A 23,131-nucleotide genomic window follows, 5' to 3' on the forward strand; every position below is an offset into this window, starting at 1 on the left:
GATTCTCGTACGATAATCGTGCAGTGTATGGCTGCAGAAAAGAAAAAAAAAATTTGTGTTTACTAATTATATAATTAGAATAATTTACATACTCTGCATAAATAACAGTTACATCTGATTGACTGTTATAAATAACAGATTTATTTTAGTTTCCCTTGCTCTGATTCCCTAATAAGACTAAACAAGTCATTAGTAAAAAACATTTATATGCCTTAAAACAGAAATCTGGGATGTCTCATCTAGAAAGCCTGGCTTTCTGGATCAGGATTCCTTTTACTTGAGAAACTAAGACATTAATGGAAGTGCAGTTGTACTACTGCTGGTTCTACGCTATAGCAGTAACCCTTCTTTAACCAGGAAGGATTAGGAGAGAGAGAGATTCTGGATACATGTCATCTTCCACTGGATATCTTATGAGGGTTATATGTCCAAATAACAAAGATATTTCTTAGCATTTCCACCCCCCATCATCTTCCCCCCGCTGCTCCTCTGCCTTCCTCTTCACTGTCTCACAACCTCCATCGCTCCGGCTTTCCACTATTGTGTCCTAATCCTGCCATTGTCTCAATATTCCATCACTGTCTCCCATTCAGCTCTCATGCATATCAACTATTGTTAGATTGTGGATAACTGGCATAAAAATGAAACTTTTATCAGGATGCTTTGGCCATTCAAAATAAAGCCAGTGATATGTTAAGAACGTGTCTGACTGGTTTTCTAATTCAGCTGTCCCATGCCACCAGTGTACAGGAACACCTTGGCTACCCATAGACAATAGGGATAATGCCTGTGGGAGAATGACACTTTCCCAACTGACTGATTCATCCAAAGGTCAGGCGCTTGTCTTGTAATTGTTCTATATATCTTTGGCACCTGCTGCCTGCCTGTGACGACATAATATTTCTGTACATTTGCACTTTTCTAAAAATATCAGATTGTATTATGTTATTGTAATGTATTAGCAGCTGGCCCTTGAAATAGCTGGAGTGCTTGTTGTCTTCTGCCTGTGAGTGATTAATTCACAATGGTGGACTAATTGGTATATAATAAACCATCAGATTGCTATTGTTATCTTCATTAGGTCTCTGTCCCATGGCCAATTTCTGGAGAGCTTTGCTATATGACCAAGAATCCCTATTGCTCTCTGAAAATTGATCAAAGAATTTTGATTTGGGGGTCACATGGAATGTTAATAAATACATAAGGTCACAAAGCCTTTCTGTTCCCTACAACTTTTATAACATCTCATATACATATATATAGCCTCTGTTTTCAGTGCTTAATAGGGAATTCACCTGTGTGCCGGAGCCCTTGATCTTTGTATGATATCATCACAGTAGTTTCAGGCTAGCTGTACAGCTATGGATTGTAGAAGTCAGACATGAAAGGGTTGTAGAAAAGGCAATAGGAAGCTTATCTGTACTATAAGACACCTTTATTTCTGTAGCACCTGTGGAAAGAATAGCAAGAAACATTATTGCATCCTTCATGTTTTACGGAGCATTAGCAATGCATGAAGCCATATTTAAAGCCCAAATTCAAGCAAGATTTGCTGTTATTTTATTGGTAGAGTTGTCAGGGTTTCATTGCTTATTCCTGTTAGGAAGGATTTCCTTGCTTCATGTTTTCTCTTACAAGAAGTGAGAGGTAATTTAGCATTGGGGTTAGGTTGAACGTTTTGGAATACAATAGCTGCAGCAGGAGATTTGTTCCTCCATTCTGTTTAGCATGGATTGAGAAATCTAATTTTTAAGGTCAGGGTATGAGGTAAGGTTTAACGAAGGGTTACAGGACACAGCCAGTAATAAACCTGTAAGGATTTGATTCTGAAAAGATGAATTCTGTTGTTGCATGAATTGTTTGTAGTAGAAAACTGGCAGATATTTTACCACTTGTGTCCCATAGTGGGATTTTCTCTCACATCCTGTCTCATTGACCACAAAACCAGTGGGGACCCAGATATTAATAAAAATTGACAGAGGTTCTAATCCTTCCCCAGTTTATGAAAAACTAAGAGAAAATGCAGCTTTACAGAATTGTTAAAGTGGAAATTCAGGCTGACAGCAAAATAGATATTGATAGGCGAATACAAGATATACTGCTTGTTTAGAGGGCACTAATGTAGTGCATTACATACGTTACACCACAATCCCACAGGAATCCTCCCACTGGACTATCTGTCCCCATCTTCTTCTTTGGTCATATAGCTGTCGTGGGACTAAGGTGAAAGGTAAGTATTTGTCCCCATTACATCCCTCAAGATAAAACGAGCTATATATATGTGTGTGTGTGTTTGGTGTCACTATTTATTTTTCTCTGTGGTGTGTAGTGAAAAATAAGCCTATTTATCCCTCTCCAAATGTATAGAATATGCACTGAGCCCATCACTTCCACATTGTATTCCCTGGTTAAAAGGAGAGCAGGAAAAACATGATATAGATCTGGGGAAAAAAGTTCCAAGTGCAGTTGCATTTTAAATCATTACTGATGGACATGTGTCTTTTTTCAACCTGACTAACTATGTAACTGTGAAACATTTTGCATATGGAATAATTTTATATTGCTTTGTCAATAGTTACTTGGTCAGCAAGGTTCATTAATGGAAAATCTAGATTTATTGGATGCTTTTTATTAAAGCAATATACAAGTCAGTAGTAGTAATAATAATAATATCTTGTGCATAAATCGTGTGTACAAATAAACATGCTTTAAGTATATACTGTAGGCCATCACCTGACATCTGGATCTCTTTTTATTAATTTAGAACTGGGAGGAATAATATTAATAACTTTTCATAAAAACTTTTGTATATAGTATATTTTAGTAATATACTATACTTTCATTTTAGTATATAGTATGAAAAAGGCTGGACATATCAAATAAACTGCTTTCATTTTAGATGGCTGCACATTTACCTATTCATCATCTCTTGTGTTTTAGACCTGTGGGTTTGCAGGACTTCACTTGTTCTCATTTAGTACATTTTAGAACTCTAGAGGTTAATGCATCTAACCTTTAAAGAGCTGTGCGGGCTTCCATAATTGCATGAAGTATATTACCATATTTTATTGTGCTGGGCTATATACCACATATGTACAAGATCGGAATTAAGCAAAATGCCTTTTACATGCTAATGAGCTGCTACCACTGTGATATACATAACTTTACAGAACCTTTAAGGAACTGGGCAATTTTTGTCCTGAGAAAGACATTTATGTCTAAAGCCATGACAGGGAATCCTTCTGTAGTTTTACAAAGGTCTGTTTTATTTACATAAATCTGTCAAAGTGATGAACAGTCTGCAAAATGAGTTGAATAGTTACTTGTGGCATAGTATTCTTTACCCTTGCCACAAGGAAAGAAACTTACCGCAATTCCCATCCCCTCCACAACCTTCTTCCCCCAAAAGTCAGCTGTTCATTATCACCGTCTCCACATAATGAATGAAGCCTTGTTAATCATTATTTTCTTAAGTCACCCTGATTTCTGAATGTGTTTTGGGGATTATGCTTAAATTATGCTCCAGGGATGAAAACACTTTGTTGCTATTGAACAAATACTGGCACTTTCCAGTTATTCCTCTTAAGAGCCCTGACAATGCACTTTCCAAATTCACTCTGTGTTTCTTATGGAAAGCAATGTTTTTTTGTAAATTTCCTTTCAAGCTAACCGGCACTACTGAAAAGCCCCTTTGCAGTGTTAACTTGTTTAAGCAATACAGTGTTTTAGCCCAATGAATACAGTCTTATAGAGGACAATCCGACATGGCTTTCTATGCCGGTATCTTGTCTACTGGCCAGGCTCATGTGCGGGTGCTGAGCTTGAAATTCTTTCACTGCGGAAAAACATGATTAACCTCTGATATTCACGTGGGCATTCTTGATGGCGAGGGGCAGAGTGGTGACAGCGTTAATGGCAGCCATATGCTTGTGGTATTGTGGGCGCTTGAGAGGCAAACAAACTACTTGATTGACTGGTACTAACCTCTGTTTCAGGTTTGGTGTAGAGATTACTGATGAGGACTTTGAGCAGCTACTTGACAGAGCCTCCCTTGACGAAGATGGGAATGTCAGATACCCTCACTTCATGGCAATGTTTGATTCTCGGTAATTTATGTCTTGGTCTATTATTTGCATGTTGTTTGTGCATAGAATATATTTGTCACTGCTGGTTTAAGTGATACACCATATGCATTCATTTGAATGTGACCAGTAGCATCATATGTCACAAAACTAAAATCCAGGAACCCATTTATTAGTGTGCATGCTGTTGAATACTCCACATATTATTGTATGTACCTATTATCAACTTATAAAAGTTAGTCTACATATATGTTTTTTTAAATTGTTTGTAAGCATTTTGGTATATTCTTACATAGTTTGTATTTGTTTAAAGTGGCATAACTATGAATTGACTTTTTACCCCCACTTCTATAGTCCTATATAGGGATGCACCGATACTTTTCAGATACCAGTGCTGATACTTGGCATTTTTTATTATTAGATATATATATATATATATATAAAGCTGCTTCCTAACTTTTGAATTTTTCTCTAGTTTAGTCCTAGAGCTGGAAATGTATGTGTACTTGTACTTGTACCGAGTATGGTACGTGGTATTGGTGCATCCTTATATACTGGTAATGGAGGCAGGGTATGGTGACAAATGTATGTACATGGTTGCTATAAGGCCAGTCTGGCCACTTTCAATTATAATGCTTTTGATTTTTAAAGTTTTAGATTTTTTTATGTTTCATTTTATTGCATGTAATAGCATTTTATTGGGGCTAACCCAACGCAGAACAAAAAAGGGTGTAGACTGGATATACTATATTGAACTGCTTGGAGTTCAATATGTATAATAATTTTTATAGTTTTTAATTCCTTTTTTTTTAACCTAGAATGCATCACTTTTTCATTTACCACTTTTTAAACCTATTCCATTTTCTGCACAAAGCTTTTCAAATGAGTACAACGCTGACCAGAACCATTTCACCAATTTCACAAAACAAAGTTTAATTAGCCCTTTTATGCATTTGGAATAAATTAGTTCGCAAATGTGTTCTGAAAGAAAAGACATTCATTTCTTTATGCCAATCTTTATAGAAAGAGCCATGTCTATCAATTTTCTGACAGTGTTTTCTATGCAAATGTTTGCATTAGATGAGTTAAATGATAGTTGTTTGATTTTTTGTTGTTGTCACTAATGCATATTTGTCAATACATTTACTCTAAACTTCATCCCAACCCTAAATCTCTAACTAACCTCTGACCCTAAATTTGAACTTATTCCTAACTCTGAACCTAACCTCAACTCTAAATCTCTACCTAACCCCTGCCCCTAATTCTTTTCATAACTGCTAACCCTGAATCTCAGTTTAATCCCCCACCCTCAACCTAACTTCTAACCCTAAGTTTTAGCTTATCCCCTAACAGCAACCTCTAAATCCAAATGTATCCCTTAAAGCTGAATTCCAGGCAGATATTAAAAAACACAACTGAATGCAGCAAAGTATTTATTAAAGGAAATGATTACATTCTAAATACAACTAACATAAATACTTTAGTCTGAATTGTTTGAAGCCTCTAGTTATTTCTTGCACAGCAGTACGGAAACTGGGAAAAGGAGTGGGCATAATGGGAAGCCAGTCCTGGAGAGATGACTTCACTAGTCTGTTGCTGCTTTTTCACTGTACCTTCACAGGCTGGGTAAAAGGAGTATACCTATGTGTTTGGTTAACCGCAGCAGAAAAAAGGCAGGTAGGGCTATTTATATCTCTAGAATGGATGGACAGAAATACAAATACTATAATAGGTAAGGCGCCTACCATATACATATGCACTTAAGCCTAATACACATAAATTGTGTATATGTACTTCAATGTATGTGTATTAGGCTGTTTGCCTGGAGTTCAGCTTTAACCCCCTAAAATGTAACCCTTAATGACCCTCAAACTAATGACCCTCAAACTGACCCATATATTTTTTTAACCCCTTCGTGACTGACGACGTTCAGTGTACGTCGCCAGCATCGGGGCTAATTTTTACTTAAAAATTTCAAGAATACACCTTAAATTAGAGGCATCAAAAAGACAAAAAAAGAGATGCCAAATTGGCAAACTTTGTGCAATAATATTATATTTCAACAATACATACAATCTGACAGGCTGGGACTTCAGTAAATACGGCAGGTTAAGGAAGCAGGGGTGAGAAGGCAGCACTCCTGCTGCCTCCTCAACCCCTGCTGAGATGAGATGAGAGTAAGGCATACTAGCCTAAGTATGTTAATATACCTATTAGCCAGTTGGGTTAGGTGATAATGGGAGAGAAGAAAATAGAGAAAAAGCAGAATAGTGGGAGAACAGGACAAAAAAGGTGGCTGGTCAGAAGGGGCGCCGCCTCAGCTAATAGTGATAGGCGTTCTTTACCGTAGCAATGCACAGAGGTGTGTAGAGTTGATGAAAGCTAGCATACACTCCAGGTTTACAAGAATTTTAAATATCTATCATTAATTTAAGTCGGTACCACAAGTGGAAAGTGAAGAATCCATTTCTTAATTGAGGTTAGCAATCCTAGAAGGATGGAAAGAAGTACAATTTCTAGAAATGGCCCCTAAATTTAATTCTAACCCTCAAACTAGCAACATAATCACAAAGCATAAGTGTGTAACTGTAATTCTATATTGTAGAATATTAACAACTAGGGATGCACCGTTACCGATACTAGTATCGGTATCGGTGCCGATACCGAGTATTTGGGTGAGTACTCGTACTCACCCAAATGCTCCGATACCTAGCACGAGTACTTCCTGTATCAGGAAGCCGGGCAGCGCATCATTACACGCTGCCCGGTTTCCTGATTGGCAGGGGAACGGCTCCATGCTCTCTCGTCACTTAGGAAGCCGAGTAGCGTGCAATGACGCGCTACCCGGCTTCCCGATTGGTCAGGAAGCTAGCAAATCCGGAAGCCGGGCGCCATGTAATGACGCAGTGCCCGGCATTCTGATTGGCCGGGAAGCCGGCGTCATGCTCCCTCGTCATCTCATGAATCATAATATTAAGAAAGTGACCTTAAAGCATTAGTATGTATTGCTTTAGAAAAAATTTGACCTATCCCTTTAACAAAAAGTATCGGTAATTGGTATCTGCGAGTATTTGATCAAAATTATCGGTACTCGTACTCGGTCTTAAAAAAGTGGTATCGGTGCATCCCTATTAACAACAGAATTTTAAAACTGTAATGTTCAAAAAAAATGTCAGAAAATAACTGATCTGCCTGGAAAACTAAGCTGCCCCTGCATAGTTCCCTCTGCTTGCATGACACAGATTAGTCACCTCATGCACCCATTACAGGTGTTTCTAAATTAGTTTGTTAGAATACTCCATTATTTTAGCTTGTTATTTGGTTGCTTCAGCATAGGATGGAGGAGAGGTACCTAAACAAATGATACAATTGACATAGTGCATCCATTATCATGATCTGAATGAATGGAAATGCAGAGGTGTCACATGGAATCTATCTTATTTAAATCTCGGATATCTCACATGTGTGGTTTCATCATGCCAAGATCAAAATAACCCTCTAAGGCCCTCAGAAAGAAGGCTGTGGATGCCTATAATTATAGCAAGGGATTAAAAAAAGATTGACAAATTATTTGGAATTGATCATTTCACTGTAAGAAAAATAATATGGCATATATTTCAAATGACTGCTATTTTGCCCGTGACTGGTTAGCCCAGCAAATTCAGCCCAATTGAACAAAAAACACATCATGAGTTTTTGACAATTTCTTTATTTTAAAAAAAGTAATTCCAGCGTTTTAAAACAATACAAACTTCCCACACCAATGTTTTGGCATGGGGACAAGGTGCTTTTCTAGGGGACCTGGTATGGTGGAGTGAGCGGCCCTGCCAGGCTGCTGCCAAGATTAAGGGTTTGGTAGGGTATTTTAGGGGGGCCCCACATTTGAAAACAAAATTGCCATTGGGGTTCACCTTAATATTCCTACCAGACCTAAGTTGTAGGTGGAACCACACGCTGTTTATTTAAATGATTATTTCTGTAAACAGTTATACACTTTTCTGTATTCTGTGACAGCTGTCAGATTCTTTACATTCGGGATCGAGTGTCTGCTTTTCAGTTGTCCAATGAAAAGCAGTCTCAGCTGCAAAAACGTGCAAAATATAAAAAAGTGAAAAAACGCGCTAATTGGCTTGTTTCCATTGAAATCTATAGAACAAAATGAGCTGGCTGATAAGCGTCCCAAAAGAACCTCATGGACTATTTTAAACAACAAGCGTATTGTTACACGCGATTCATCGTGTTTGCGTGAACGACTCCCATAGGAATAAATGGGATTTCTATTTTCATGCTTTTCAGCTCGGAAAAAAAACACTGGGGCATAACACAGATCTCTCAGCTTCTTTCTTTATTTACATTTTGTAACAATATTGTGTTACTTTGCTTTCATTCGGGATACAAGTCAGAGAAGCCAGAGAGCGGTAAAATGACAGCTCTCCAGCTTGTTGCATTTCATTACGAATGAAATTCGTAAGTATCTGAATTTCGTTATCAAAAATTCAGATTCATTTGGATTAGTTATTTCGGTCATTCAGAAATTTAGATGCATCCGAATGTCCTAATTTACAGAAATTCGTACACATTTCAATTCGGAATGAAATGAATCACACATGTCTACCAAGGGTATGTAACATACATCAGGGCATAGTGCTCTGGAGAATGCAACATACAGCATAGCATACACAGTGCAACAGTTAATAGTGTATAACCTACTTTACAGACTATAGGTTAACGCAGCCCCCTCAGTGAAACCTCCCTTTACACTGGTGGTGTAGATTGGTGGCCTTTGTCAATTGTCACCTTACATTGGTGGTCACTGTAAATGGGTAATAGATATTGTTATAAAGTATTATTTTTATTTCTTGTGCTGGGTTTTTATTTCCACATCAGTAGGTAATATTTAGTAGCTAATGGCAAAATTAGGTAATATAGTAGAGACATGTTGATGCTCATGCATTTCTTCTGATGGCAGTACAGAGAAGTGATTCAGTCTGTGAGTAAGATTCCCTATGTATAGGGTTTAGTGTTTATATGGATATGATTGGCAAGTCAGCATGTTTAAATGTCAGTTGCTTTTGCTACATTCATCTTTTTGTGGTTGCTTACGAGAATAAGCTTGGGTACACTTGTTTATTGTCACGTCTGAATAAACATATGTATGGCCAAACCACATCGTACAGCCAGGATTCAGCTAATTAAAGCCTTATTCTTTTAACTTTATGTAGTACTTGTGAATAAATCATCTAGGAAAAGTACAAATACTATTTATAGAAATAATACCTTATTTTGTAAGACTGGCTAAACTTGTGGCTAAGGAAAAGGCTGGTGGACCGGAGGTGCTGTATGATTGTTGGAAACAATAAATTTTCCTATGATTCTAAAGGTAGAACTATAACTTTGCATTAAAATGTTCCCTTAGCCCCCCTGCAAAATCCCCCAAACACTTGTTAAGTCTGACAGTGAAGTCCATCTAATGCAGATTCTGGTGATGGTGCGACAACAATGCTGCACTTCCACTGAATTTAAAACAAAGTTGCCACTCTCATGCAGGCTATACTTGGTTGCACTACAGTGTGATGAACATTTTTTGCAGTGGGTGCGTCAGTATTATCGCTATTGATTACCAAGCATTTGTCTATTAGCACTTGGCCACATCTAGTTCTGCCCACTGTTTTTTGGTTTGGCAGCACTGCCTCTGTTGTTGAAACCCTCCCAATGTGAGATGCAGTGTCTGAGAGGGAGAATGTGTGATCCAGGAGGATTTGGCTCAGTCAGGGAAAGTAAAGAAAAATAACTTATTAACTATTTAATTGTTTCTGAACATTATTTATTAATCACCAATATATTTAATAGTTTATAAAGGGTTACTTAGCGCCACACAATTAATTCCCACATTTTGGACTCATCTGTCTTGATTGTAGCAGCTTTGTTATCCACACAAGGTGTTTCATCCAGAAGCACAGATTTGTAGACACATTATAATGAGGCTTGTGCATCACATAGTAACTGGATTTCGTGCTTGTTTAGACTGTAATACAGGAGCCTTTAGTTGTACTTTACCTGTACAGGAGGACAGGAAGTGCAACTCTCTTAAATTGGCTGTAGAAATAATAAGGCAATCGGATGTATTAGATAACCAGTCTCTTGTAAGCCCCCCTATGTGATAGCAATTAAAGTATGCGCTACACATGTTGAGTATCGCCGCACATGCCAGAGTGAGAGCAATAATTCTAGGGTCAATGTTTACACATATGTCTAAATTGATTACCTGTAGGGGCTCTTCAAATGTCATTAATGGACTTTTTGGGGTACTGAATTTTGTTGCCGTTTCACAGACGCACACAATTTGTACCCTGGGCATGTTGGGTATCTTTTTACTCGTCATAACCTCATCTTTTATATTTTAAAAAAATGGGTATTATATTGTGTTTCGTGGGAAATAAATTCAACTTAAGTGCATTTTTTACTAGATGTATGGGTTTGATAAAGAGTTGTGCTAATATCGTGCAACATCAAAATTTGCAACTGCCGCCATTTAATTCTACCAGGTCTTGGCTTTCAGAAAATATATAATTTTTGGGGGTATGAAGTAATTAACAGTGGCCAACTATAAAAAAAAGCAAATACCCCAATATTCCCCCTTGCATTAGTGGTCAATGACTGACTGTAAAAATAACACTTCCCCCAGCAGTGGTGATCAGTGACTGGCTGGAAAGTGTCACTTATATTTCCTGCTAGTCCGGTAGGACATGCTGTAAAAACATCCACCACTTACCTGTCCTGCAGCAAGAGGCAGTGGGCTACAGCAGGTTACTTTGGTAATAGTGTCCGAAAGCAATGTATGGAGCCATCACTCTTCTCCCTCTGATCCTCGGACGTCTCCAGGTTTCCATGTTTTAGAGGAAGACTGCAGCAGCTCTGATAATTGAGCTGTGAGGTATCCAATAGGACACTTTGCCGCTGCCAGCGGCGTGCAAATTGCAACAGGGCACCCTGTAAGTGGTGATTTCCAATGTGGGCTGCACCCATCTTGGGTATGCCACTGTCAACTGTATTTTTTGCAGAAAGTTTGTAGTCTAAGTGATACCTTTTATTGGCTATTTCAAGTTATTAAAAAGCTTTCAGGACCCCTTAGATTTTTTCCTCAGACTTTATACAATTCACTGCATATTTATGTTTGGCCAAGGTTCAGACTTAAGCTAATTACCTCAAACACCTTCAGTTTTATTATTACTGCTTTGTATCATGCAATTTTTAATAAAAAGTTTAGTTTTAATGTTTCATCTAAATAAATGTTGCTGATACCAAATGTAAACACAATATTAGAAATTGTATTTTTTACAACTGTTACTTGAGGATCAACTTTGTTGTCATTGTTAAATCCGCCCAGTATGTCTTTACTCATGTTCTAACGCCCCCTTCCATGTAGTATATTTACTCTTTTTAGAAAGGAGAATGGAAGTAAAATGTTGACATAGGCTTTTCTCTGGGTGATGGACAGCCAGTGTTTGAAGAGAGCTGCACAGTTTTACTTACAAAGACACATTAGCTAACAATGAGTTTACAGGTATGCACATTTATCCAGAAAATAGTTTTTGCTGCTGGTTTGTTAATTTTCAATGCACATAGCTGGAGGGAGACACATGATTTGTGGAGCAATTAAATCATCTTCCACCAGACCTCCAGAAGTAACTTTTGTGTGGTCCAGCTCTCAGATAGGCATCAATACCAAAGGTTGTCAGGGATGTTTTCCCTTCTAAATGACACAAGATGTGTGTGGGAACTTGCAGGAAGCAAATCCAGTCTTAGGTTCAGATTTTTGTTCTTTCTATACATAGAGGAGAAAAGTGACGCTTTAGATGCAACTAAAGTTAGTCCTGCTCAAGCTTGGCCAGGACAATAGAACAGTGTTGTTTGTGTGACGCATCCCCGACTTATATATTCTTCCCATGTCAGTATAATCACTACTGGGAGGTAGCTCGATTAAGGATTACCATATCATTAATAGTATCCATGACTTTTGTTCAAAGGCTACTTGTGTAATGTTGCCTTGTATATGAAGCACTTTAATCCTCTCAGCCGCAGCTGTAGAAAGGGGTCTTCCTTAGAGCTCCCCACACTGACTTTCCCTGTCCCCTTGGATCAGTTCTAAAAAACAGACAGAAACAACCGTCAGCTGAAAGACAGGAAAAAAAAGAAACAATCGTTCTACATTTCCACATTCATCCCCTGGCTTCAATCCCTGCCAATGTTTTCCATTCTTCTCCTTTTTCTCTAATAGCCAGATCACCACTAGGATGGTGGCCAGATTAGGCGAAGAACAATGCCATTTTAAATGTAAAGTTTGCATCTCATTTATATTTCTTCTTTTTTTTTCCTTTACCTTGCATGAAAAGAAAAGTGTAATTTTCCTACTGGGATTGTATCTCCTAAGATTTTTCAGCAGTGTCACACTGCTTTTGTGCTGAGGATGAAGGCAAGTTATCCTTCACCTGGGTTACCCATGTAGTCATGCAAACTGAAAGAAGACATCAACTCTGTTTACCCCTTTATTGTATTCTGGTAACTGTATGTGGTTAGAACCTGTTTGAAGGTATTCAGTATGTCGCTTGCTTTTTTATTTCATATGCCTTTGTTTATTCTTCCCCCCACATTTACATGCAGAACAAACTGTCAAGCAAAAGTGACATATGAGGGTTGGGACCATCCATATACCACTGGCAGGGTTGCTTACAACAGTCAGTATTTATTCAAATGGTTTAGTGTCTATTCACACCAGCCTGCACACTGTATAGCAAGTGTGCACTAGTGTGCGATGTGTAGGGGTGGTGCGATGCATTGTTACAACACACTGCACTGTTATTTTTTTATTTTTAAAATTACACTTTATTCTATTCTATGCAAAGGCTTGTTGTAAGTATCTTTCACAGATCTTTCCAATAACAGTAATGATCATTCCTGTTGCAAAGGTTGTTTATTAACAAAATATTGGAAATGTTGGATAGTGGCAGATGCGCTCATAATCATGCTTCCAAGCTCTGAAAATGTGCGTGCCTTTTGCGCGCAATCATTCAGTAACCTTAAGATGAGAAAACCCATGTGAAAAGTTTGTTCGTCCAGCTGATGAAAAATTCCATTTCCATTCCATTTTTCTGAAGTTAAAGTGACATTAAAGTCACATTTTGTTTTCCCTCATTCTAATTCTGCTTTTTTTTAAATATTAAAGATTTTTATTAAACAATCACAAACAAAAATAACCATACAAATCCATATATACAATATAGACATTACATATCCCCATGCACATAGCATCAATCTTCAATGCATTCATAGATTCTCTTCTCTTTTCTCGTCCCTTCTCTTCCTCCCTTCTTCTTTGACCCACATCAATATACAATCTATTTTACAACAATGGAAACAGACACTGAAAATGTTTGTTTTCTAATTCTGCTTTTAATACTTACCTTATGTGATGCCTCTTGATCCGATCATATTCTTCCTTCCACTGGTTTCCAACCGTCCCTCCAGCTTTGGTGCTGGTCTCTGATCCAGCGCAGACTGTTGTTTCTTCTGTGTCCCACGGAGTCTGTCCGACATGCATGCACCCGGCTACTTCTACTGGGTCTCCCCTCTTCTCTCAGCTGGTGATCTCCACTGCGTATGTGCCCCCCTACACTTCCTTCTGCACGAGCCGTTTGGAAGATGTGTTCTGAGCGGCGCAGACAGAGGTAAGTAATTGTCTATTTGACAATTTTTTATTTTTTTTTTCAATGTGTTTGCATATATCTACTGCTTGCTGGCAGTAGATAAATGCAAACAAATTGAGACTTTTACTTTAAATGGATAATTTCTTCCAACCTCCTATCAAATGTTTCTTGTAAATAATTTTCGTTTAAATTTGTGTCTTTTTTTTTTCTAGTAATAGTTGCAGTTTTGGAATTAATAAACTTTTTGATATTGCAAGAATACTTTACAGTCCAATGAAAAGAAAACAAATGTTTAGCTATAGAGCTCTGGTGTTGTGTGGTAGGAACCATATTTTTGTGATATTACTCTATCAAATGTTTACATTCTTTCTTTATTTTCCTTTTATTAGGCCTCATTCACACACAATGCAAGCAAAATTGTATATTGCGTATATGCGAGCGTCTATGCGCGTATATACGAGCGTCTACAATATATCCACTTTGTGTGCACCAAATGCCTTTACAAACCTAGTTATTAATACATAACATTAGCACTGACATCATAACTGTCCCACACATAGCATGTGCCGGGAGCAGAGCTGTGGGAAGGACCTGCCAGACTCACCTTCTACAGGCTGCCTGTAGAAAACTACAGTGGGAACAGGTACAATACCAGTCACCCTGCACAAAGAAGGTAACGAGCAGGAACCTCACTGGATGGGCAGGCATTTTTAGATCGTGATTTAGGCCTTCTCTGAGACTTTGGGAAGATGGTGGCCAAGTGACGAGTCTTAGTCGTCATCATGGTCAGCTCCCAGTCTATGTTGCGCCGTGCCTGAAATTGTTGTGGCATTGGCGATTGTCAGCTGAAGATCTCTAATCTGCTCCGAGGAAAGTCTTTATGAGCCGGATCTTGAGCGAAGTCTTTCATGACCCACTGGCCTTAAGGGATTGCCCAGGCCCAATTTTGTGAGAAGGGTTAAGATTGATCAATATGGATAGGGTGCCACTTAAATTTACGGATCTAGCTTGGATGTGCTTCCACAGGAAGCTCTATGTTCAGGGCAATTTGAAACACAGCAGTGTGATGGACCGTGGTTGTCCTCGAGAGCGGTGCACGGGTGAGGAGGAGACTACAGATCATTTTCTGCTTTGTTGCCCTTTTAACATAGAGGTATACAAACAGGTGGGGTAAGCCCTCTGTGTTCCTTTCCTCTCTAGTCTGACTTATGCTGAGTGGGTGTACGGAGCATTCAATGCTGGAGGGACTTTTTGTTTGGATACACTTGTTTTAGTTAGCCTAGTGGTCCATTACTTAACATGGAATACGCGGTGCCAGGTCCCAATTCGACATAAAATCCTTCCTGTCTAGGTAGTGGTTGGTGACATTCTGCATGAGGTGGGGAAGATTCGGGTGCTTAAAGGAAGACAATTGGGAGCAAGGGGCTTGGTTGAAGGCATGGAGCGGTATCAAGTCTCTCTCTATTGGTGTGTGGCTGTGTCTGTCTCTTATCACCCCAGTTTTTTCTCAGTTCTTTAAGAGTTTTAAAAATTGGCTGCATGCATAGGTGATGGGTTTCCCCCTTATGCCTTCTCTGCTGCTTCATGTAAATAGTTTGTAGACATGTGCGATTCGTTTCCTTCCGAATCAAAATTCGGACAAATTTCGGAAATTTAGAGATTCGGATGTATCCGAATTATTATTATTATTACATAGTATTTATATGGCGCCAACAGTTTGCGCAGCGCTTTACAATGTAAGGAAGACATTACAATTACAATACAATTCAATACAGGATGGTAAGGAGGGCCCTGCCCCTGAGGGCTTACAATCTGAAAGAGGAGGGGGAAATGATACATGAGGAGGTAGCTGTGTGGGGATGAATTGTTTGAGAATGTGATGGTTCAGTGGTTAGGTTGAGGTGGGATAGGCTTCCCTGAAGAGAAGAGTCTTCAGGGAATGCCTAAAGACAGTCAGGGTGGGAGATAGATGGACAGGTTGGGGTAAAGAGTTCCAGAGAAAAGATATTTTTTTTTTTAGTCTGCAGAAGAGAAAAAAAAGCGTGAGGTTCCACCCCAATTCATTCCAGACCCTTCTGGTCTGGTAGGAATTTTAAAGGGGAACCCCTGCCCCAAAAAATGGGGAGAAAACGTGGGGTCCCCTCTAACATTCCTACCAGACTCTTGATCCAAGCACTGGCCCAGCAGGGCAGGAAAGGGGGGGGGTGATCGAGCACCCCCCTTCCTGCGCCTTACCAGGCCAGGTGCCCTTGACATTGGGTTGCCGATGGGTACAAGGGCCTCTTCCCCACAACACTGACGCGGTGGTTGTAGGGGTCTGCGGGCAAGGGGGCTTATTTGCATTGGGGTACCACTTTAATTAAGGGGGCACCCAAATGCCGCCCCCCCCTTGTGAAATAGTAAGGGGTACTTGTACCCCTACCCATTCACTAAAGTGTTAAATAAGATAGTTATTAAAAAGTCCAGACTTTTGATAAAATCCTTTAATTAAAAAAAAACAGAGTCAATTTTTGACTATTCTTTTAATTTAAAAAAAATAAAAAATGGCTCCATCGATGTAATCCAGCGTAAATCGCAAAAATCGCAAAAAACTACCATACCCAAAATTGACCATAGGCGACGCTTTAAAAGCTTTTACAGCTCATCAGTTTAGTTTTATCAGTGATTGATGGCCCAACAACTATTGCTCTCATTCTGACGTTCGCGACGATATGTAACATGTGCGGCGTAATGGGCGAAATCGTCGTTTTCGCACATATGCACACCCGACGCTTGTTTGCATGTGTGTATGTATGGGGGGGACTATAAAAAAAACAACATAATTTTATTCTTTTTTATTTGTAACTTTACATTTTTGGGGGGGAAACTTAAATTTTTTTTTTCCTATTTTTTTTCCACTTAACTTTATTGCTATCACATCGGGGGGCTAGAAAACCCCCGAGGGGGCGTGGCTGAGCAGACGTCTAAAGGCACCCGCTCAGATCTAGAGAGCTCCTGGCCAGCCGTTTTTTTACAACGGCCGGCCGGGAAGTGGTTAATACAGAACACTCCTGCACAGAGGCAAAATTTCACACTTGATGACTACACAGATCTGGAACAAATACACAAAGTAAGAGTCAAGTAAGAATAAACACACCTCTTGTATTTAGACGATTTTTGCCTATCACAGAGTTCAGCTTTAAGATCCATCTGCGACAGTCGGAAACAGTAGAGTAGAACTGTAGAGTTTTAATGAGCATTTGTGACCACCTATATGGGTTTTACAGAGCATTGGGAAACCTCTGTCATTCATTCAAGACCATAACGTTCGCTGCACATGCTCCAAAATTAAAATTTAACAAAGTTGATATGAAATAATGAGGGGATATTGGCAGTTGAACTGAGCACATGATTCACCCCCTTTGCTTGTTTTAGAGGAGAAGATTTAGTTTAAAGTAATCACAGACAAGCAGGCACAAACAGGCAGTTGTTGTAAGTGAGATAACCACCAGGACCCACCACAATACTCACCCGATGGTGACAGTGGTGCCCCTGCAGTACTTTAAACTTTTTTTTCCCTCAGTGGCCGAGAGGAAGGTCGATCCTCCTTGCTGGAAGAGTTTCAATAAATTGGATAACTTCACTGTGTAGGGGAACAGTGCCTCTAATCGTAGGAAGTGATTGCTATTGTCAACTAGACGTTCCAATAATATTCATGAGTAATTGTCAGCATCTAGAGTATTATGTTATTAGGCCCCTTTTCATCAACCTTAGGTTTATGACACACTGGAAATTCATAGAGATGTGAAAGAAACAACTAACTTGTTTGTATGTTGTTACTTCCTCACTGGTCAAAACATTGGAGAATCTTCCTTGCCTGTGAGGGAACGACATCTGACTGGTCCAATCAGAGAGGGAGCAATTCTGTAGAAACCAGCTTCTTTGCCCTCTCTACAGATCGTCTTGCTGGTGACAACTTACCAGTGTATCCTAAGCCTTAGGTTCGGTCTAGATAACAGTGGTGCAACCAGGATCTAGTGATCATTAACCAGTTATATAAAATGTAAAAGCATGACATCTTTCTGTGTTCAGCCCAATGGGTGGCAACTGTCATATGTAACTGAACACCTAATAAATAGATATTATTTTTTCAGAAAAATAAAAATAGATGCCGTAGATAAATGTGGACGCAGTGGGAAAGATCTTCTAAACATTTACGTTAAATGTTTAAAAGTGTATTTACTTCAAAGGCTAATATAGGAAATCTGAGCAAACTGTGTAGGCTGCCAAGCCTGACCTACCTGTGAAAATGATGTTTGCTTGACTGCTCTGGGGCCTTAAACTTCCAATATATTTCTAGTGAACACCCAATGGGCCATATTTAGCAAAGGGAAATGAAAAACAATAGTGATAAATCATTATAATATGCTTGCATTGCAGATGTACGTAGACTTAGCAAAAACAATCCCTATCTAATCAATAATTTAGTGATTTTCCATGCCCAGTTGCTGCATGTGAGAGCAATGATGCAACATGTTTAGCACAGACTACAGGTGTCTGGAGTGCATAATGCACAGAATGCAGGGGTCAGGAGTATGTAACATACAGAATGCAGGGGTCAGGGAGTGCATAATGCACAAAGTACAGGGGTCAGGAATGCATAAAGTACAGTGTGCAGTGGTCAGGAGTAAATATGGTACAGAGTGTAGAGGTCAGGTGTGTGTAATACATAGTGTGCAGAGGTCAGGAGTAAGTAACACAAAGAGTGCAGGGGTCATAAACGTGTAATGTATAGCGTGCAGGGGTCAGCAGTGTGTAATGCACAGAGTGCAGAAGGTGAGTAGTGTGTAACATCCAAGGAACAGGGCTTATGACTGCCCAACACATAGGGGTCTATTCACTCAGCTGCCGTACATCGGGTGGCTTCATGCTCAGCATGTTCGGCCGACCCGAAGTGCAGAAGGAGTTCGACTCAGCCGATCCAACATCTGGATCGGCTAAGCCGAACCTCCAGCCGGCTACTCGCTGCTGTTCGTTCTATTCTTATAGATGCCGAACAGCAGTGAGTAAATACCTGAATGCCGCTGAGCGGGATTCAGCTCGGCTGTTCTGCTTGGTCCCTCTGTGGGACCGAGCAGGACAGAAAAATAGTATAAAAAGTAGAGAAAAAAAAAATAGAAAACGATTGTGCAGAGTTAGCAGTGACAGCTAGCTCCGGCCAACTGTTTTCTATTGGCCGGGCGGCTCTGCTGCTGTCAAAACAAAAACGAAATCCCCATAGGATCCCTATCCCCATGCAATAGCCAATAGGAATCTAGCTATGCTCTCCTATGGCAAATTTTTGCTGCCGTCAGAAGAAAAAAAAAAAACAAGCTGGGAAAGGTTTACTCTGCTCGCTCGAGCAGAGTGAACCTTTCTGTGAGAAAGTGTTTCTCTCCCGGGCGGCCGGGAGCCTATTAGACTCCCTGAGCGTCCGGGGGAGGAATGACAGATGCGTTCCTGGTTACCAGGTAACCAGAAACAACATCTGTCATTACACACTGAGAACACGGGGAGGCCGCTCTCAGTGTGTAATGACAGCGCCCCTGGTTAGCTGGTAACCAGGGACGCTGATCTCTCTACAAGTGGCCAGAGCCAGCCGTGAGATTACGGCTGGCTCCGCCCCGCTGTCAGGAGCAGGCTGTCGGCCCGCCATTCGGCCAGCTTCGAAGAAAGTGTTTCTCTCCCGGGCGGCCGGGAGCCTATTAGACTCCCTGAGCGTCCGGGGGAGGAATGACAGATGCGTTCCTGGTTACCAGGTAACCAGAAACAACATCTGTCATTACACACTGAGAACACGGGGAGGCCGCTCTCAGTGTGTAATGACAGCGCCCCTGGTTAGCTGGTAACCAGGGACGCTGATCTCTCTACAAGTGGCCAGAGCCAGCCGTGAGATTACGGCTGGCTCCGCCCAGCTGTCAGGAGCAGGCTGTCGGCCTGCCATTCGGCCAGCTTCGGCTTTCAACGCGGCTTAGTCGAGCCGAAGCATATGTCCTATAGTGAATAGCCCGTACAGCAGCCCTTCGGTTCTACTCAACCGAAGGGGTCCTGGGGCCGAAGCTAGCCGAAGGATCAGCCGAAGCTACGGCTAGATCCTTCAGCAGCTTTGTGAATAGACTTCATGAGTGCAGAGGCCAGAAGTGCGTAATGCACAGAGCCCAGAGGTCAGGAGTGTGTAATGCACATAGCACAGCAGTCTGACGTTTCTAACACACAGAGTGCTCCCCAAGAAAAAACATTTTTTCTCCTCCTATACAACGTCCCCCACCCACAAAGACAAAACCGCCACCGGCACACATTCCGCCATCTTCCCTGAAATGTACTTGCCAGACATTGGCTTTTTGTGTTGCATCTGCTGAGTGCCCTGGATTTCCGTGCTGCGATCAGCGCGTTTTATTTTCTTTCATAGGTTGCTCATGCAGTCGCTGCCTTCTGACCCTACCGGCCCACGTAGAGCGTAAGAGGAGTTTTAGAGCACTGCCCTTAGCTATGTACTACAGGTCTGACAGGCAGGGGGTAGGCAGGCAGGCTGGCGGGGAAAGACAGAAGCTGGCAGCTGCGGGCAGTCCTGTGCGTTGAACATCCAGATAATGTTACTTTTGTGCTTTCTGTTGCCATAAGGTCAACATTTTACCTGAAAATAAAAAAAACAAAAAGAAACAGCCACAAAAATAACTGCTAAGTGAGGAATAAAATTAACATGCAACAACCAAAGAGTTGGGTCAGAAAGATCCATCCCCTTGCTTTTAGAGCAAAAAAGGCATCAGCACCGTATGTATGAATATTTATCAGTGGAACCTCCATTCCAAGCAGCAGAGTATACATTTGTGTACAAATGTATGTTGAAGTTACAGTGTGCACTGTGCACTGTGCACAATCCTATGTTTAGCCCAGAATGCATTATCAGTACACACTTGCTTTTGTTCCTACATGTAATGTGTATATAAAATCCATAATAGTAGTCAAATAGACCAAAAAACACAAGTGAAATCACATTTTTGTTTTAAACACCCCACCACTTTTCATTATGTTGTTTGGACATAGATGTGCACATTTCATAGCAAACCATACTTAGTGAACTGCAGAGTGAATATTGCAGATCCACAGTATATATAGATAGATATTGTGAATAAATTATTTTATATTCCAGGGTATGTCTATAAGCTTTAGTAGACCCGTCCCTATATTTTGTTGTAAATCCTATTTATTGCAGAGCAGTAGTTACGATTCGGCACAGCATGTTTCAGCTTATAGGCAGCAGAAGAAAGAGGGAGCTTTTCACTGTATACTTTTTGGCCACACATTTTCTTTTCCGTCATCAGCAGAAATACAGTTGTTCTTATATAATTTTATTTATACATTGCCACAACCAACAAGAGACTAGTAAAATGAGGAAATGTTCTATGTAAAAGAGATGATCCTGTTGGAAGGGCGTTGCTTCAGGTTATAGTTAATTACATGTTAAAATTTGATGTTTTCATAAGTATGAATTTTTCTTTCTAAACGAAAGTAGCAGAAAATGTGGATGATGATAGCAGTGTGTCTTTGTTGAATAGCAGGACAAAGCTCTGTGAGGAAATCATCTGGGTATCACTTTCAGGCTCATCCTGTGTCCTGTTGAGTTCTTGTGTTGCTCTTCCTCCGAGGTCACTGTCTACATGGAATCCCTACTGAGATCGGTTGCAGGTCAACATCACAATGTTCACTCTGTGCTCACTCACATGCAGTCATCCTGCATGAATACGTATTTTATATTATCCTTTCTATGTTTTCTGGAAAACTTGGAAGCAAAGAGTTTTATTGAAAGTGACCATTAAAGTACATCTGCCACATATGAAGCAGGATCACATTGTTGTAGAGCAGACTGAAGCCATGTCAAATTTAACATTCTATTCTTCAAAGTGAGCCTTTGAGGAAAGAAATATAAAAACTACTTTTGCTGACTTATTTAAAGGTGCAGATCCCTGAACTGCAGTCTTGACTGTAACTTTACTATTTAGTCAGTCACAGCCTCATAACAATCATATGGCTTTTGCAAGCTTGTCCCAGGTCAGTGTAAGTAGTAAATCCAGGATCAGCCTGCACCTTAAAAATAATTCAGCAATGTCAGCTCACATATTTCTGTCTTCACATGTTCACTTTTCATGCTGCTATGACAGACGTTCAGAAGGTGAAAATGATCGGATGTGGGATATACATATGCCAATGCACATTGAACATGACAGCTGCTTGATATCTGAGTGGATATTTGCCAGCCTGAAGTGTCAGGGATGTCCTATACGTAGCCGGTTTCTTGGCAAAATTTGAAAATAACATATTCTTTACAAATGGGACATGTATTGGTAACCTTAATGGATTTAATACTCATTTCCTGGAATAATTGAGTACAATTTTTGCAAATGTAACATTATCCAATAAAGAAATTGAGGGATAATTCACAGCCACGGATACCTTTCTATACATGAAATCACATAGGGATTATTCTTGTATTGACATAAGTATTCACTTGCTAATTGGCTGGACACTGAACAGCTAATACCCTAATGGCCTCTCTGACCAACAGTCTTGACTAAGTCTCTGGTTCGTGCGCATTTATTTACAAGTTTTTTCTACTTCCACAAGCTTCATAAATGCCAATGTTTTGATCGCCTTAAGGATAAGAATGAGGTAAATGGACCAACATTTTAGCCCTGGCTCTAAAACTGACTCCTTTCAGCCTTCCCTCAGCACCTGCAGGATATTTGCACATACATAAATAAATAAATTAACAATGAATAAATAATTTTAATCCCACCACCTTCAAGATTTGATCCTTTGGCACTGGCTGTGTGTTTGTCAATTCCTAATTCTTTTTGATACAGTCTTCAGATACTTGGTGTCTGTCAGGCAAATTTGGGGTATTGTTTTCGCTTGATTAGTTCTGTATGACCTAAGGTCGCCCTGAAAATCCACATCACTCATCAGGACTTGGAAAGGCCTTCTTCCTTTTTAAAAGGGATGCAAAGTGCCTGCCATTCCTCCGGACAAAAGCCTAGGAGGTTTGCAGCATTTGGCCTTCTCAAGGCGTCCGTTTTGCTCAGTGAAGCAAAGATAAAACTCATTAGGGTAAACATGCAGTTCTCGTGGACTATACAGCACGTATGTCTGTGATTGCAATGAAGAATGCTTCCACTGTACATGCTCAAGTCACCTGATGTTACTATGCTGCTGTTGTGTGAATATACTATCGAGAAGAGTCAGACATGTGTACAGGTGTACCCATTAATGTCAGTTATTTAAAACTAATATGAATTGAACAATGTAGATATATTATACCAGGGTTTCTTT

General features: G+C 40.0%; 1 protein-coding gene across 1 annotated transcript in view; it reads left to right on the forward strand.

Annotated features, from left to right (window-relative positions):
* Positions 1–23,131, forward strand: part of LOC108790921 (EF-hand calcium-binding domain-containing protein 6-like) — a 34,528-nt gene that overhangs the window by 670 nt on the left and 10,727 nt on the right. Inside the window, exon 2 of the mRNA XM_018561283.1 lies at positions 3,996–4,106. Within this exon, the coding sequence (XP_018416785.1) occupies positions 3,996–4,106 (111 nt within the window). The remainder of the gene's footprint in view (positions 1–3,995; positions 4,107–23,131) is intronic.

This window comes from Nanorana parkeri, unplaced genomic scaffold (assembly GCF_000935625.1).
Source record: "Nanorana parkeri isolate BGI_ZX_2015 unplaced genomic scaffold, ASM93562v1 scaffold513, whole genome shotgun sequence".
Classification (NCBI taxonomy): domain Eukaryota; kingdom Metazoa; phylum Chordata; class Amphibia; order Anura; family Dicroglossidae; genus Nanorana; species Nanorana parkeri.